Source organism: Triticum urartu, chromosome 1 (assembly GCF_003073215.2).
Source record: "Triticum urartu cultivar G1812 chromosome 1, Tu2.1, whole genome shotgun sequence".
NCBI lineage: Eukaryota > Viridiplantae > Streptophyta > Magnoliopsida > Poales > Poaceae > Triticum > Triticum urartu.
This window is the reverse complement of record NC_053022.1, coordinates 503,417,425-503,434,082: the sequence shown is the minus strand read 5'-3', so window position 1 is coordinate 503,434,082 and position 16,658 is coordinate 503,417,425. Positions and strand designations below refer to the sequence as shown.

Below are 16,658 nucleotides of genomic sequence, written 5' to 3'. Positions count from 1 at the left end.
CGGTTTCTTTAATGGAAATCAACGAGGGAGGCTCGTTGTGTCAAAAAAAGTTGATCTTCTATTTCCTCAACCTCCTGTATATACCTGGTTCGCAAGGATTTCTCCTTGGCATCACAAAGCTACACCTTAAACTTCACTATCTGCCGTCGGATTAATCCAAAAATCATCCGGCTCCACCTTCGCATGTTGCTGGTGACCCTGCCCAGTTTGCTACACACCCCACGAAGACCAACTTGGTCGTGGTCAGCTGATTGCCACACGTCAGCAACCATGGCGTCATATAGCTCGTGCCGGGTCCATGCCTCCTTATAACTTAATATCCTCTTCCTGCTTTTATTTCTCATGACCGGTGTCATCATAGCACGAATAAGAAGGGCAGTTTGTTCAGATTCTTCTGCCAAAAACATGCTCGACACACGTCTCGGGAACCATTTGTAGAAAGTCGTCATTACATGTGGCTCGGTCTAGCCTGACTTGAATATTTTCCTCCGCGCCTCTTTCACCATCCCACGTAAATGGAAATCTCGAAAAACCCAGGTCTGCAAGCCGTCATCGTCCAAGCAACCCCTGGAGCCCTCCATTTTCACACAACTCCGCGGGTTCCCTCCTTGTCTTTCCGATTGGAATAATACTTCATTAAAATCACCCACGAAAAGCCCGTTTCGCTTGAAATAATACCCCATTAAAATCACCCGCGCAAAGCCCGTTCCGTTTGGAATAATACCCTGTTAAAATCACCCGCGCAAAGTCATGAAAGGTTCCGCAAAGCCATGAAAGATCATCCTGTTTTTTGAGATACTCCCTCCGTTCGGAATTACTTGTCGCAGAAATGGATGTATCTAGACGTATTTTAATTCTAGATACATCCATTTCCGAGACAAGTAATTCTGAACGGAGGAAGTAACAGACAGCATCCCAAGTTTTCATTCTCTGTTTTCCGAAGACGCAGTGTCCCATGGCAAATGTCCGGGGCACCTTGCGAGTTTCAAGTGTCAAAGCCGAAAGCTGCACGATGTTTCGTGTTGGGAGCAATGAATGAAGGCCCTTTATTGATGGATTTGCGTCCTGAAATATACCGCCGGGACCGCCGAATCGGCAGAAACGCAAAACCCACGCGCGCGGCCGGCACCGGGACGCACGGCCCTTTATAGCCGGCCACCCCGTCGCCGTGGCGACCCAAACGCGATGCGAGGGCAGCAGAGATAGGAGAGGGGTAAGAAACTGAAGCGACCGAGGTTTTGCCCCCAAATCCCCCCACCCCCCTCACGCGCACCTCGCCGCCGCCGCCCCCTCCCCCTCCCTCCCCCCTCCACCAACCCCCGTCGCAGCTTCAGCGCAGCGCAGCACCGCAGTCGCCCGTCGCCCCCGATGGCGACCGCCGCCGGCCTCGTGAGCGGGCTGTCGGCGAAGGACGAGATTAGGGAGGTGGAGATGGAGATCATGAACCCGCCGGAGGAGGCGGCGGAGCGGGCCGGGCTGAAGAGGGCCTGGGGCTACGCGAACGCCGGCAGTTCTCATGGTATTGCCCCTCGATCGCCCTCTAAACGCATGCTTTACCGGTTAATGTACTGCCTGTGCTCCTAGTTTCGGTGCGTGATTGCTTTGAAACGCTAGATCTGTGCAGGCGAGGCGCGGATGGTAAGATCCGGCGGGGAAAATGCACATCCTTTGTGTGGTTGATTGATGATTGATACTATTAAGTTGTTTTGCTTGTGTAGGAGAGGTGCTGGGTAGTTGATCTGGCATCAGGGGGTGTTGGAGATCTGGTAGAAGGCGAGAAATTATGCATGCAGTTTTCTAGGGTTTGCCTTGGAATGCTTGAATTGCATAACTTAGCCTTTCGCGCCTGTTTTTCAATGGTAGCCGTTAGCGCTTGTTTATGTTGCTGGCATTGCTATGCTATTTTAGGTAGATGGGTTATTATGAAGTTCTGTTGCTGACTATGGTTGACTTGATGACTTGTATCGTTCTATGCTTGTGACGTCATTGGTACGACTAGTTGCTATACGACAAGGAGCTCGACGCGTGTATTTAAGTAGGTGAAGCAGCTCGCGCAGTATAGCAGCAACTAGATCGTAGCTCGACACAATGTTAATGTAGTAGATCAGTGGAGCAGCTTGTCGTGTTGTTTGAGGCACTTTTTTGCCGTTTCTGTATATCCTAATAGATTACGCCACCACGTGGATATAGCTATCTAGGGCAGTTGGTTGTGAAGTTGCGTGACGCAAGCGTAAACAATTAGTTATAAAATTCTGCCTTTCATGAATGATTAATGGTTCAGATTCCTTGTTTTTGGTTTTTATTAAAAACAAACCCTTTTTTTACCGCTTTAGTCAACCAACGGCCTAGCACAGTAAATGTTGAGGCAAACCCTGATGTTGCTAATTTTGTCGAAGGAACGTAGGAATATTTGGTTGACCATCAAGTCAACCGATTGGCATATATGGTGAAGTGCCTTCTTATGCTTATCTTGTGATTACTGCTGTGCTGATGTTAGGGAGAGGGTCAATTGTTTTTCAGTCTATTGCTCATGACAAGAGTGCGGTTTCGCAGGCTTGCATACTGATATGCAACAGGTTTTCATGGCATGTTATGACTCATAGTCATAGGTCCATCTTGAGAATTATCTTGGTTTACATTTGATTAGCTCATCCCTCACAACCTTGTGGTTCACAAATATAAGGATGAAATGGACAAGTCCAATGGCCTTCTCATTCGTAGCAGGGAAGGCTTGTTTTCAGTCATGAGAATTGTATTAAGCGTATTGTTGTGAATATTGGAGTAGAGAAGGAAGAAAGACCTTGGTCCCCGCAGACCTTTCTATTACGGTTGGACTTCTTATAATTTCCTGGAATCTTTCCTAATTCTCTCCCTTCTAGTCTTATAATAATTACTTATCCTTTCACTTGGACTCCTTCTGTACCATTATTCTTGGCTGAATTGGGCTCCACAAATTCCAGCAGAAGCTTGTCCAAGTTGCTACTCTTGCTGTCATTGCCCATTGCCCAATACATCCATAACATGTATGTACCAAATTTGGCCCGTATCATGCTATAAGCTATCACTAACTGGTTTGTTTGCTCCTATTATATCCTCTGATTCCAACCCTATTTACTTATCATTGGTTTTGCCATGGTAAAGCTAACACTCTATGCGGCCTTTTTTATTTGGGACCATTATATCCCATATCCCATGATCGTACCATTCTTCTATGTCCATTTGTTGTTTGCTTAAATCAATAGAAGCTTTTCAGCCTCCAGGGTTCAGTCAAACTGGAAAATAAACATTGAAATCCTGAACTTCAGTCAACAGTAGTTGGTTCTGGAGTCAGTCATAGGGATCTTAAATCAAATTTATTTCTTACTCCTAGGAAATCTTGCATGGAATGATTCTCGTCAGTGATTGATGTATTGTAATGGTATAAGTTGCAGCCTGCTGGACTAAAAAAAATCCTTTAGGTGTATGTCAGCTACATTGTACAAGTATCGGGTTTCTGCTATTTGGAGCCTGTTAACAGTTTCCTTGAGATTAAGCGTTTTAATTGATTGGTGGAATATAGAATGGCTAGTACGAATAAGTTGAATATCGGTATGAATTTTGTATGAAGATCACTAAGATGAATTGGTTGTATATGTTGAAACTTGGATCTCATTATAACCATACATTTTCTAGGTTTTATTGGAGTGACTACTGCTGAAAAGGAGCCAACACTCCTGCCTCATAACAATGTCAAATATCTGAAGAAAGCTGGCAGTGGCAATCTTCTACGTCCGGATATGCCAGATACTAATGCTTGGAGGTACATCTATTATTATTGCTACTTCTGTGTGCACTAGGAATTTTGAACCTTCGAACAATATTTCTATCTTTGCTGTGGTGTTTGATGTAAGACATAATGTTCTTTTATCTTGCACTTCTTAAACAGTCATTTGATTCACTAATTCACTCAACACATTCACAACCTAGATTTAGTAGCTCATCTCCTGGTGGAGATCTGGGGAGCAAAACCAGAACCCCTACGGGTACCTTTAATGCTCAAGGCCAGTGCAAGAAAGGAAAGAATTGCACTTCTCCTCATGAAAGAGAGGGTTCTGGTTTTGGTAACCTGTGGAGTCAAGAAGAAAATGCTGGTTCACTCACATCAGTTGGTTATGGGAAACATAGAGGTATGAGATTTTTATAGGATAATGTTTAAATAATATCTTGCAGCCACAAACTTTTGATAGCTCTATAAATCTAAGTACTTTTGATTGCTCCACCCGTGCTCAGGCTCTGAAGAAGGATTTGAAGCACAATGTGTATCCAACTTGAATGATCTGCACAACTATGGGCGATATAGGACCCTCATTCATTCTTATGGCGCAGATCATAGGGGGCTGGCTCATAACTCGCCCAACCTAAATATTTCAGAGGAGAGGTCTTGCAGAACTGATAATTTCTGGACTACAAAGCCTACCCCTCCTGTAAATGAGCTGGTGCAGATCTCAGTTCAAGGGAAAAACCACAAACCTAGTCTCATGGGACACCATATTAGTTTGCCCTCTGATAGCTACTTGGATGGCAGGGAAACCTTAAGTAGATTGCATTTAGATGGAGCAAAGCTGTTGCCGGATCTGAATGTGGCTAAAGCAAGCAGCCTAAGTGATTCTCATGTCTCTGATTATTGGCATCGACCATTTTACTCATCTGTTTCATTTGACTATCCCCAGTATGGTGAGAAGCGATCTGCTTATGGTGGACCAACAGAAAATCTTCCTCACAAACATCAGAAAGAACATAGTTCAAGCTTTGCCTCATACAGCTCAAACAGTATAACAGGGTTCAGAAGTCCAGGCCACAATAGCTCTGTTCATTCCTTGGGTAGCCAACCTTCTCGAGGAATTACTCACCTAGGAATGCCGTCCCTTCATCAGTTAACACCTGGTATCGAGAAATTTGGTCTCCATAAAGATGTATATTTTGACAAGGGCTGTGGTACATCTAGGCCTGGGTTACGTGCAAGCAGTTCATGTCAGCCTGAGCACCTTTCCCCAATCAAGGATGACCCTTGGGTAACTTCAGTGCCTTTTGTACCTCTTGTTGAGTTTCCCAACAGTACATCACCTTCAAATAGTCCATATGACCCACTTGCTGACAGTATGAACCCTCCCAAAGTTGAGAGTGGCAATATTCTCAAGTCCTCCAACATATCCTGCAGCATTTCAAGTCAGCACACTGCTGGGAATGGTGTTATAGATGGAGACATCAACAAATCATTGATTTATGATAAGTTGGCAAGGAATATGTCGGCAAAAGGGTCAAATGAGTTTGCAGGCTTGGTTGCACCTGGTAAGGAACGCTCTAGTCTGGATGGCGATACTTTGGTGAAAGCTTTTGAAAGAACCAAAGATTATTTCCGTATTCATTTGGCAGAACATGTGAAGGAGTTGCTGAAACCTATTTGGAAGGAAGGCAAACTGAGTAAAGATGCTCATAAACTGATAGTAAAAAAATCTGTTGACAAAGTTCTTGCTACAGTTGACCTGCATCAAGTACCAGCTACTAAAGAATTGATAACTGATTATATAACCATGTCTGGAACAAAGATTGAAAAGCTTGTGAAGGTAAAAAACTTGAATATGCAATTCAATGATGCACATAGCCGTTAACTTTCCTATGTTTGATTCCAGTCTATTTATTTTATGTCAGGCATATGTTGATAGGCATGGTACAAGATGAGATCCAGACTTCTAAATGCTGAGCTCCATCACCATAGATATGGGCTTTCAGCAAACACCTTTCCGATGTGATTAATCTGCAGTCCAATGTTGCTAGGCCTGATCTGCAGTCCAATGTTGCTAGGCCTGATCTGCAGTAGGTATTGAGTTGCATAACCCTGGCTGGTTTACAGGCTTAGTCAGACTATGTAGTAGTACTTTGTGGTGGAGTTTTAATTTAATGTATGCCTGTTAGCTGAGAGGACATCTAGTGCAACCAATGTAGAAACCTTGCTGCATGTGTGGTTAATCTATGGACTGGTACTTAAATAGTGTTGTTGAATCTGTTTGAAGTATTCATCTTGCTTAAAGTACAGTGTCATCGTTGTTCATTTTGTTTGGTAAGTAATCATCTTGCAAGATGCAATATCTACATAACCTGTTGTGCTTGATTGGGGGAGATAGAAGGAGCAACAATTTGTTGTGGAACAAAAAAGCACAGGAGATGTGTGCCAAAAAAACAAGGAGGGGAGAGGGGGGGGGGCGCAAAAGTGCACAAGGGATATGTAATGACAAAAGATGGGGGGGGGGGGGGAAGTGCCATGCAATGTCCTAACTACTAGAATGATAGACAAAGTGTACTTTTATCTGCTCTACCGGTTGGTAAAAACCCTGCTCTGCATAGCATGGACCATTATCACAATATACTAAAATACCATGAGTGTGGAATATTTATACTCATGTTCCATGTTTCACCTCTTGGATCAATGGCCTTTGGCAATCTAGATCATTGTTAGGATGCTATTGGGTTGCACAATGAATGGACGAGTTGAGATGCAAGGTATAGAGAGGGAGAGAGGAAGAGGGTATTAAGCTATACAAGGAAGAAGAGCTCGGTGACACAAATTGGTAGGGTGTTGTATGCATCTTTGTCAGTGTTGTTAGGTGATGAAATGATCCGATTAGCGTGACGATCAATCGTTGTCTGATGAGCATTGGAACCATGGCTTAGGGCTCGGAGGAGCCAAAAATGTAGAAGAATGAAAGGGTAGTAGGAAAAGAGTAGTTCATGAGAGAGAGGTATCCATGAGCATAGCGGCTGCTTTACTCGTCTTTGGTTGTATCTGCACGTCAACAAATACTAAGGGGAAAGGCGGCATAACTAGGGGCTAAGGGCATCACTGCATCTTCACCTTCATTAAGTGCATGAAGACAAATACACCGAACATATCTTCACCCTCATCAAGAACTACTACTAGTAGGTGGATAGGAAGAACATGACAATGGCTCATGAACTCGCATGTTAGATGGACCAGATTGATATTTGCCTATGAGATCAAGCCGATTGCCCCCAACCCTAACAGTTGTGCGTGTGATCGGTAGCGATTTGTGCTATCAGAGAAACAACTAGTAGGTGGACAGGAAAAACACAACAATGGCTTCTTATGGACTTGCGTGTTAGATCAACCATATTGATATGCGCCTATGAAATCAAGTCGGTTGTTCAAATTGCCCAACCCTAACACCTCGAGTGTTAACATTCAATGTCATATCCTCAGCTGCAAGGCAACATTAGGTATGAAGCAAGATAAGTCCAAGGCCTGAGCCAGCTAAACAAAGCCGTTCTCCACCTGAGCTTGTAGCCTTGTAGCCAAGTGATTCCAAATTGTAACTTTGGCTATAAGTAGTTGTGCGTGTATGTGGAAATCGGTGTCGATCAGATAAACAACCTACACGGGTTGAACTTAATGCTGTTGTTGATCTTGTTGTTAGTTGGAGCATGTTCTGGTGCACATAAGAGTTCCTCTAGTCCATAAATGCTAGTATGGACATTTGGTTTGATTGAGAATTGCTTTCAAGGACCTTAAAGGAAGAGTTGTCGAAGACCTAGGTGGTCCAGAGTGGGCCCAACCTCTATGAGGCTTGATAGATTATTTTTAGCCGTCGATCCTCTTTCGTTGTTCTTGCGTTTCCTTGTGAGCTTGCAGGATCATGAAGCGTCGGCTCGTGCAGTTTAGTGGATTCATTAATAGTTTGGGTGAATTTGCAGTTTAGTGGATTCAATAATAGTTTGGGTGAATTTTCATCACAACCTGATGCATTACCCCGTTATTTTCGCGTAGTTGCGACTAGGTACATGGTATGACATCGTACAATGCCCCATTTCACTATTATCTTTCAACAAGTTTGCAAGTCTAGCGGTCAACCCTTGTTCAATGTTCTTGCCATGATGCTGGGAAAAAGACTTGCACAATAACTAGGCGAGGCGCGAACAAGAGAGATAAATAGCCATACCCTTACTTAATGATATGCTACACCTACTTGACATTTTCAAAATTAGTACTGAAAAGGTAGAGTGGAAACATTACAATAACTACACTCTTCATTCCCTAGATTGACAAGTACTTTAAAGCAAATAATGTTAGGGCCATGGCTAGAGATAGTGAAACAGAGGGAATATATTATTGATATTGCATTCTTACTAGCAATTGGTTTTGTGGCCAGGTAGTTAGGGTCGTTTGGCCTGGCTTCACTCGGATCATGATCACTTTTCTAGCTACTCAACCTTTTTCCTTGACCTGTTCGACCCACGGTCTTGGTAACTATCAGTACATCTCTCCTTAGGTGGCGGGGTGTGGGACCTTGGGTTTGGCGAAGGGCTAAGCAACTGTCTTTTAGAACACCGACTCCTCATAGAGGTGTGCATATAACCTCTTAATAAATGCACTGGTGATTCCATCAATGCAAATTGGCTATTGTCTAGAGAACATATTGTGGAACTTTGAGAGTGTTGTGTACTGAAATACATGTTGTTTTATATGTACGTGTTATAGAAAAAAATGCATAAAGGGGATGCAGATAGATACTTAAATTTGACCTAACCATGCTCTAAAAGCCAAGAGCATCTTAAGTGAAGTCCTTACTTTCAACCACAAGAAATTTTGTAGAACCAACTAAATACCAATTATATTTCACTTAATAATGTTTATCATCTTTCTTATGCTTATTTGAGTTCTTCCATTGGGAGATATAACCTATGCACCAAGACACTAACCACACACAAGACCATTAAGAGGATTTTGTATTCATATACTCCCTCCGTCCCAAAATAAGTGTCTTAACTTTGTACTAACTTCAGTACAAAGTCATACTAAGCTTGAGAGAATTCCTTATTTAACATCGTGTTTAAATTTTATGCCCTATTTGACATCGACAAATGATTTCTTCCCTATCTAACAACGAGTCTAAATTTTATGCCTTTTATGACACTTGTGTCTATTTTAAGCATAAATTACACCTGAAAAGACCCTTTTGCCCCTCATGAGTATGAGAGAATTCCTTATTTAACATGTTTAAATTTTATGCCCTATTTGACATCGACAAATGATTTCTTCCCTATCTAACAACGAGTCTATGCCTTTTATGACACTTCTGTCCATTTTAAGCATAAATGACGCCTGAAAAGACCCTTTTGCCCCTCATGTGGTATGTTTGTGTGCGCGCGCATGTGTGTGCTACTGCGTGTGTAAGTGTGTGCGCTGCTGTGTGCGTTTGTGCGGCTGCGTGCGTGTTGCTCGGTGTGCTGCTGCGTGCGTGTGTGTATGTGCTGCTGCATGTGTGCTACTGCCGCTGCGTGTGGTGTGCTGCACGTGTGTGTGCGCGCGCTCCTGCCTCACACAGATACCACATGAGGGGCAAAAGGGTCTTTTCAGGTGTCATTTAGGCTCAAAATGGACTGAAGTGTCATGAAGGGCATAAAATTTGGACTCATTGTTAGATAGGGAAGAAAAAGTTTTTCAGTGTCAAATAAAGAAACGAAATTTAAGGTAGTGTTAAATAAGGAATTGTTTCGTTATATATCATGGAGGCTTTTCTATAAAGATAAGTGAGTTTTGAGCTTTGTTTTGTCAGTGAATTCTTGTGGACCGAGCTTGGTTGAGCTAGGGCCTGATTTGCTTGATTCACAAGGAACAGAATAGATTTTTATCGTAGAATATATTACCTGCTCCTGAAACATTAAAAGATTAAAGCCTTCTTTCTCTTGCCCAGAAAACTGCATCTTGCTGCCAAACTGATTGTTGAGGTTTGATATTTTTGTTTGCCTGTTTCTTGAATCTTGATAAATGGTTTCTCTTTTGCAGCCAACCTGAAGTGAAGTGGATTTAGGGAAGCATTCAATTTTGCATCTTTAAGGTTGCCAGATATTAAAGTCGTCTTTGAGCCTATTATATCCTCATTTTATCATCACTGATCAAACTGATGAGAGCTGCCAGAACATGCAAATGGGTATGTGTAATTACTATAGCTCTTTTCTTTGGTGTAACGAGAATATTTCCTTAGCTTGCGGTTGTCAATATCTGAATTCATTCTTCTTAGATTTTGCTCCAGCGAAAATCTCGTGTTTTCACTTCTACTTGTTTCAGGAAATAGCAAACTATTCATTCCTTCTGTTATGTACTTGTACTCTTTTACATTTTGCTTGACACGCTCCACTATGTTGTTTTTCTGCAGAAACAAACAGTCGCCTCATTCACCTTCTCAGATTTTTTATGGCCTGTACTGCTTAATTCCTTGGCCCATTCTGCTGAAAAGGTATACCATACTGTTCCTGTATTACTATGACCCTAAGGCACAAAGTATTAAGAATGTCTCTTTTGATGTTATTTTTCTTCTCCAAAATGGCAACGTAGGTTCTGTTTCTGGACGGAATGGCGTTCCAGATTGGAATGCTAATACTAAAGAGTGTCCATGTCCTGACTCGTCCATGAAGTGGTTCGACCTAACCTCTGCCCTCAAATGCCTATGCTCACCCAAGCTGTAGATCACAAATACCTTGCTGGTCAGGCTGCGCTCTGCTTCCCATGGGAACTGATGCTTAACTCAGCCCTGCTCGGCGGGGCAGCTGGCTGCCCATCTCCATCGCCCGCCTCATGCTTACTCTGTCTGCCTCATCCTCCGTGTTACATTCTTCCTCCAACAGCAAGGTGTGGTTTGGCTTTCGGTTCTGTTTTGCCGGCGAGAATGGTGAAGGCTTTGGTTAACATTTAAGATCAGCATTAAAACAGGCTTCTACTGTGCAGCCTGTGTTATATCACTAAATAAATGGAATTTAATTTCAATGCCACTAGTTGACTCTGAAACTATAAATGTATTAAAGAAAATGGAGTCACAAATGCAACCAACACAACCCTCTACACTTACATCCCAGGCTACACAGCCCCTACAGTAAGATGCAACAAACAGAGAGCCAAACTAACAATCTTAACCAAACAGGTTCCAACACAAGAAGTAAAGGCAGGACAAACAGGTCCGTCTATTAGTATGTCTTCCGTTTTTGCTATGCTGATGTATTGACCAGCCTGGACTATATTGGTTCGGAAACCACCTCATTAACGCATATTGACCCAGCTTGTACTAGTCACTGGAGCACATGCCCCCACCACACAGCCCTCTCAATTGTGTGCTCTACTCACCTCCAGATTGAATCCCCTTCTCCAAAATCCCTTGCCAAGTTCAGTGAGTCAGGTGAGGCTGCAGCACAAGCTTCCTTGGTAGGGACGTGGCATGTGTAATTGAGCGGGACTGATGGCTGGCTCTGGGAATGGAACCAGACGGTGACGTGGGTGCGTGAGTGGGGACAATGGCTGGCTAAGCGCATGGAACCAGGTCAAGTGAGGGGCCTAGGTCTTGGAGGCTCCCACTAAATATACAATCCTTGCTCATGGCCTGAAGTATGCCTAGATGCTGATTTGTGTATTGTATCCTGCTTGTGTTAGCTTATGGATTCTATATATATATATAGCATAATTGCATTAAACCTGATGGACTATGGATTCATAAAACCTTGTTATTATGCTTACTAAACTGTGCATTGTAGATACTCCAGTTGTAGCAAACCTCAGAATATCAGTACATTATGGCTCAAAATTTTACAGTATTGCTGTATGAACTGACTACATTAGCTCCAGGGTTGGAATGCATAAATTTATAACAATTCTGCGCCAGATTCGAGCATGAAAATCTTCTCAGGGTAGCTAGCTATCTTTTCCGTACCCTCTGTTTTAGCGTCAGGTAATACAAATTCCTCTCTGCCCTTTTGCTCTTTGTAGAGAGCTACCAAACGGTATTTAAGGCTTTTTACCTATTTTCATCTCAACCCAGGCTGTTTTGACCAGCCGGTAGCATCACTGCATGGCAAGAAAGAGAAACGAGTTTGGTGAATGGCATTCCTAGTGACATTGTCATAAATAAATCTACTTGTACTAATAAAAGCATGAGTTTGGTGAATCCAAATGATCTGAGCCATCCAACCACCTATATCCAACGTCTCACGCTACTCCAATGATGTATCTATCACATCATCAATAATTTGGAAAAGACATTAATTGCATTAAACACAATTAATAATGAAATCAACATTAGTTATTGTTACTTTTGGAAATAGTATTACTGCCAAACTAGATGTGCGTGCACATACACGATTAGTAGTATATTATATTACATTCTATTATCGCTTGTCACAGAACTAGTTATCAACATGCGCTGCATGCATTAATATACACGATTAGCTGCTATTAATATACCGGCTAATATCAACATGCGCTGCATGTATGCATTTAGTAGTTGTCATAAATATTCCATAAATAAAATGTATGCATGTGTGGGGCTTAAGACCCCAGTACAACCACCGAAAACACAAAGCTCAAGGCTGTATAAAATTAACAAGGTAGGGTCTTAGCTTGGCTTTGACCCTCTTAACAGGTAGGCCTAGATCAGATTTGAGGCACAACCTCCAGGAGATCCTTGGTGGGGCAATTCCTTCCAGACTCTTGTGATTATGTTCCTTGCATCCAGAATTTAACGACAGGACCATAATTTAATTGCTTACAGGGCTGCTAATCATATTTCATTATCTGATGAAGGTACTAACTAAAGAACCTTTTGGTAGTATGTCAGCTATCAAATATGTGAGGCATATATAAATGCTTGCTCATCTGCAACATGTCTTGTGCAGTCCGGGGGTGCTAATGAGGATGACAATGTTTTGGCTTCTGCTAGTTGATGCATCGCACCAAACCTGAAGCTCAACATTGCTTTTGTAGAGTACCTGTACCTTTTCTCGTGTTCCAAGCTTTTGTAGTCTCCTTCAAAAGTTGTTGATGTTTGTTGCTTCCTGAATCCTGATGGTCTGTCGTTTTGCTTCCGGTTTTCTCAATAAAGCAGGGTGTGGCTTGTTCAAGAAATATACTCCCTCCATAAAGAAATATAAGAGCGTTTAAATCATTACTTTAGTGATATAAACGCTCTTATATTTCTTTACAGAGGGAGTATATGCTTATCGAATGAATTGCTCAATAGGCTCACTTAGTAATATCCAATGCCCTTGCAGGGTTTTAAAAATGGCTGCAGAGCACAGATGAACATCTCATTCATTTTCTATTGATTCTTTACAGCAAGCACAGAGTATCCGAAAGTGGAAAATGCGATGAATATTTGTACTGTGTCCGGTTAGACAAGGTTTACGTCTGACAAATTGCTGCACTATGTTGATGCAACCTAATACTTACATGAATAATTGGTATTTTGTTGGCATGCCCATGCCCTATCAGTATACCACAATCTGTGTCGGCATGCTCAGTTGCTCTAGTATGTAACTATCATGGGACATTTGTTTGCAATCTTTCCATCTCTGGAAGCCGCTAAAGCTGGCACTGATGCCTGGTTCAGGATCAAGAAACAGACATGCTACTGCTCCTTTTGTGGCCAAACTGTTCATTAGCTCCTAAAGCTATCGGGATTTAGGATATGCTCTTCTGTCCTGCAGAGTTTCTTTGAAGTTATGCTCTTGGAGTTGGACAGCTCGAGATGCTCTCTGATAAAGAAAATCCAGGTTCAAAGATATCATGGATAGTCAGAAATCTTGGATACACATTTCAGTTCATGTTTTGCTTCCTTTTATCACAAGGTCCAGCGATGCTGACGGTATGGCAGCACTGCACATCAAAAGCCGTATGATTTTTGCCTCTTGACTGGTCTGGTCTCTGGTGGCAGGTCGTAGCTGTTTATGAATGCTACACGAGCAGCCTTGAGAAAGATCTATGAGCAGGAGAAGGCCAGTGTCGCAACAGTATTTTTTCTTTCGTTCAGTTTTGTATTGTGCCCATTATGCCAAAACTGCAAACTATGATGTACAGTCTGAGGCTTAAACTCGTTTTTTGTTGTCTCTGCGGGCTTGTACACTCTGGCGACGATCATTGAGGAGATCAAGGTTCAGTGCAAGTCCTGTTTCTCATAGAAGAGGTGCAAAACCGTGCTGTGCATCTGTTGGCTCAGTCAGGCTCTACTTCTCTCTGTTGATCAACCCATATACTGGTTGTTCCAGTACAAGTCGCGGAGCGTGCAACGGCCGATATTGTCATCGTTGCTTCGCAATAAAGCTTTGCTTTACGTTGAAAAGAAAAAAAGGTTGGGAAGTTGCTTGGTCTGACATCTCAGTTTGGAGTTTTTTTTTTTGCGGGGTAGTTTGGAGTTGTAATAGTAAATTAAAAATACATTTACGGGCCGTCTTCAGATAGTGCCAACTAATGTTATTATTATGCGCTTGTATGGAACAAAAAAACATACATATGGTATTCAGATGCTGATTATTATGTTATTTTCGTTACTGGAATATATATTCTGAATGACCTGCTTAATTTGAGTTAGGGTGGTGTTAACGTGGGGTTCGTGCCGCATACCCCCTGAGGTCGGCCTTACTGCTTATCTCACATCTCCTTCATACTCATGCGATTAAATTCATGTACAATGTTTGTATTTCTAATTTCACAAAATTAGATGTGATTATGCATGCTAATCGATCAACTTCTTGTAGCTCTAGGGTTGGCGTCCTTGAACCACTGATGCTTGAGCGCTCGATTCACCGGGAGTCTCTTCTCCGGGTTGCTTTGTAGAAGACCTTGATTCGCCGGGAGTCTCTTCTCCGGGTTGCTTTGCAGAAGACCGCTCAAGACCTCGAAACCAGCCTCCAACAGTGTTTTCTTTACCTTTTTTGTGGAAAAGATTTTTTTACTTTAAACACAATAAAGAATCTGAATACCAACACACCAACATGGTGTTGGAAGAGAGGATTAAAGGACACCACACTAATTGTCGTCGTCATACTCTATATAATTATCACTTTTACATCAAGTCACACAACTATCACTTACAAACTAATATCAAGATATCCACGACCGGCCTAATGTAATCTTATATATATTCAAGAAACAAATATAATCATATATAGTGCTCACTCACTTTTGGTGTAGAAAGACGTATTCTTATCGAGGATAACACATCAAATTGTGAATAGATAGGCATGATTCCGAATATTGTATCACACATCTAAACTGCACATCTACAACAAATTTATGAATATTTGATCTGTCATACACGGCAAGCAAACAAACATTAAATTAGTTGAACCCCAAATTAAGAGCAAGAAACCAAATTGCAATCAGGCGTTACAGTATGTGTGTGGTGGTGATCCACACGAACAACTCCTGCTTACTTATCTCACACCTCATCCATACTCATTCGTTAATTCATGTACGATGCTTGCATTTCTAATTTCACAAATTAGATGTGCTAAAAGTATGCTAATCGATCAACTCCTGGTAGCTCTAGGGTTGGCGTCCTTGAACCACCGATGCTTGAGCGCTTGCTCCGCCGTGAGCCTCTTCTCCGGGTTGCATTGAGAAGACCGCTCAAGACCTCGAAACCAGCCTCCGACAGTGTTGGCGGTCCTTTTATCCTGGCCTCAGCGGGACATGGGAACTTGTTGCGCAAGAAGCTTCCTGGTTGGCATCCGCTAGGTAGCCGCCGCCCATCGTAGCCCGACCACTCCTTGATGTCTGCCATGCCAAGAAGGGCCAAGATTTCGCTGAGGTGATCCATGTCCGACCTCCCATGGAAAGGGTGCTGGCCGGCGAGGAGCTCGGCCATCATGACACCGAGAGCCCATGAGTCGACACGCTCGTCGTAATCCGTGGACCCGAGGAGGATTTCTGGAGCGCGATATCCCCGTGTCCCAATAGGATTAGAGTAGGGCGGCCCGTCGGCCATGCTGCACGATAGCCCCAGGTCGCAGATCTTGAGGTTCCCGTGGCTGTCCACAAGCACGTTCTCCGGCTTCAGGTCCCGGTGCATGAGGCCGAGACGATTCATCCTCCTCTCGCCGGCGAGAAGCTGCCTCATGAGAAGACGAACCTCCAGCTCGGTGTGCCTCCTCCCAAAGCGGACATGCTTCATGACTTGCCTGAGAGTCGGCCCCACAAACTCCATGGCGAGGAAAGCCCCGCTGTCAAGTTGGCCGGAGCCACGCGGCTGAACGATGGACGGGTGGCCGCTGCACGCCTCGAGAGCACTGACCTCGCTGGCGAAGTCGGAGAGGTAGCGTTCGGCGTCGCCGGCGCCGTCGCTCGCACGGAGGCACTTCACCGCCACGATCTCACCCGTGCGGCGGTCCCTCGCCCGGTAGACGACGCCGAATGTTCCTGCGCCGAGCACCTCAAGCCGCTGGAACCGGCCGCTGCTTGCGCGGGAGCTTGAGTCGCCGTTAGTGGCTGCTGTTCTCTGATTCTTGCGCGTCGCCGGTGTGCCCATCACCGCGTCATCTAGGGCGGCAACGCCCACGCGTTGCGGTGTCGAGGTCGACCACCCCATATTTCTCCGAGAAAAATCGCAGAGATCGCACCGTGAGGGTACACGATCGACCTACCGGACGATCAGCTTTGCTTGATCGACTGCTCGGCGGCTAAAAAAGCTAGACGGCCGGAGCGAGGATTGCTTTTGCTTTATTTCTCACAGCCGTATGGGTATGGCCATGTGCTGTATATATAGACGGCCAGCACGCTAGCGCTACACGACTCGTGAAGGACACTAGTCAGGTTCGGACACGGACTACACTGTTTCTACGCGTTA

The 16,658-nt window shown here is 43.6% G+C and overlaps 1 protein-coding gene and 1 pseudogene across 3 annotated transcripts; one reads left to right on the top strand and one right to left on the bottom strand.

Moving 5' to 3' along the window:
- The first annotated feature begins 1,147 nt into the window (after positions 1–1,147).
- Positions 1,148–9,983, top strand: LOC125522965 (zinc finger CCCH domain-containing protein 36-like). 3 transcript variants are annotated; one of them, XR_007290062.1, is made up of 6 exons: positions 1,169–1,519; positions 3,673–3,799; positions 3,967–4,166; positions 4,270–5,603; positions 5,689–5,857; positions 9,839–9,983. XR_007290062.1 is itself a non-coding variant. In XM_048688020.1 (5 exons), exons 1-5 carry the CDS (start codon positions 1,369–1,371, stop codon positions 9,845–9,847), a joined length of 1,821 nt encoding a protein of 606 aa, XP_048543977.1. In that variant the 5' UTR covers positions 1,148–1,368; the 3' UTR covers positions 9,848–9,983. The 3 variants fall into 3 exon arrangements, 2 of the variants coding, with proteins under 2 accessions (XP_048543977.1, XP_048543969.1); XM_048688020.1 differs by lacking the exon at positions 5,689–5,857 and having other exon boundaries at positions 1,148–1,519; XM_048688012.1 differs by lacking the exon at positions 9,839–9,983 and having other exon boundaries at positions 1,168–1,519; positions 5,689–6,067.
- A 5,359-nt stretch (positions 9,984–15,342) lies between these two features.
- Positions 15,343–16,444, bottom strand: LOC125536773 (annotated as a pseudogene).
- Between the last annotated feature and the right edge of the window lie 214 nt (positions 16,445–16,658).

Bases quoted from the DNA above. Each gene is read 5' to 3' on its own strand.
- LOC125522965 (XM_048688012.1), top strand. From the start codon at position 1,369: ATGGCGACCGCCGCCGGCCTCGTGAGCGGGCTGTCGGCGAAGGACGAG. The intron at 3,800-3,966 runs GTACATCTATTA...TTCACAACCTAG, and splicing joins CCAGATACTAATGCTTGGAG to ATTTAGTAGCTCATCTCCTG. The intron at 5,604-5,688 runs GTAAAAAACTTG...ATTTTATGTCAG, and splicing joins AGATTGAAAAGCTTGTGAAG to GCATATGTTGATAGGCATGG.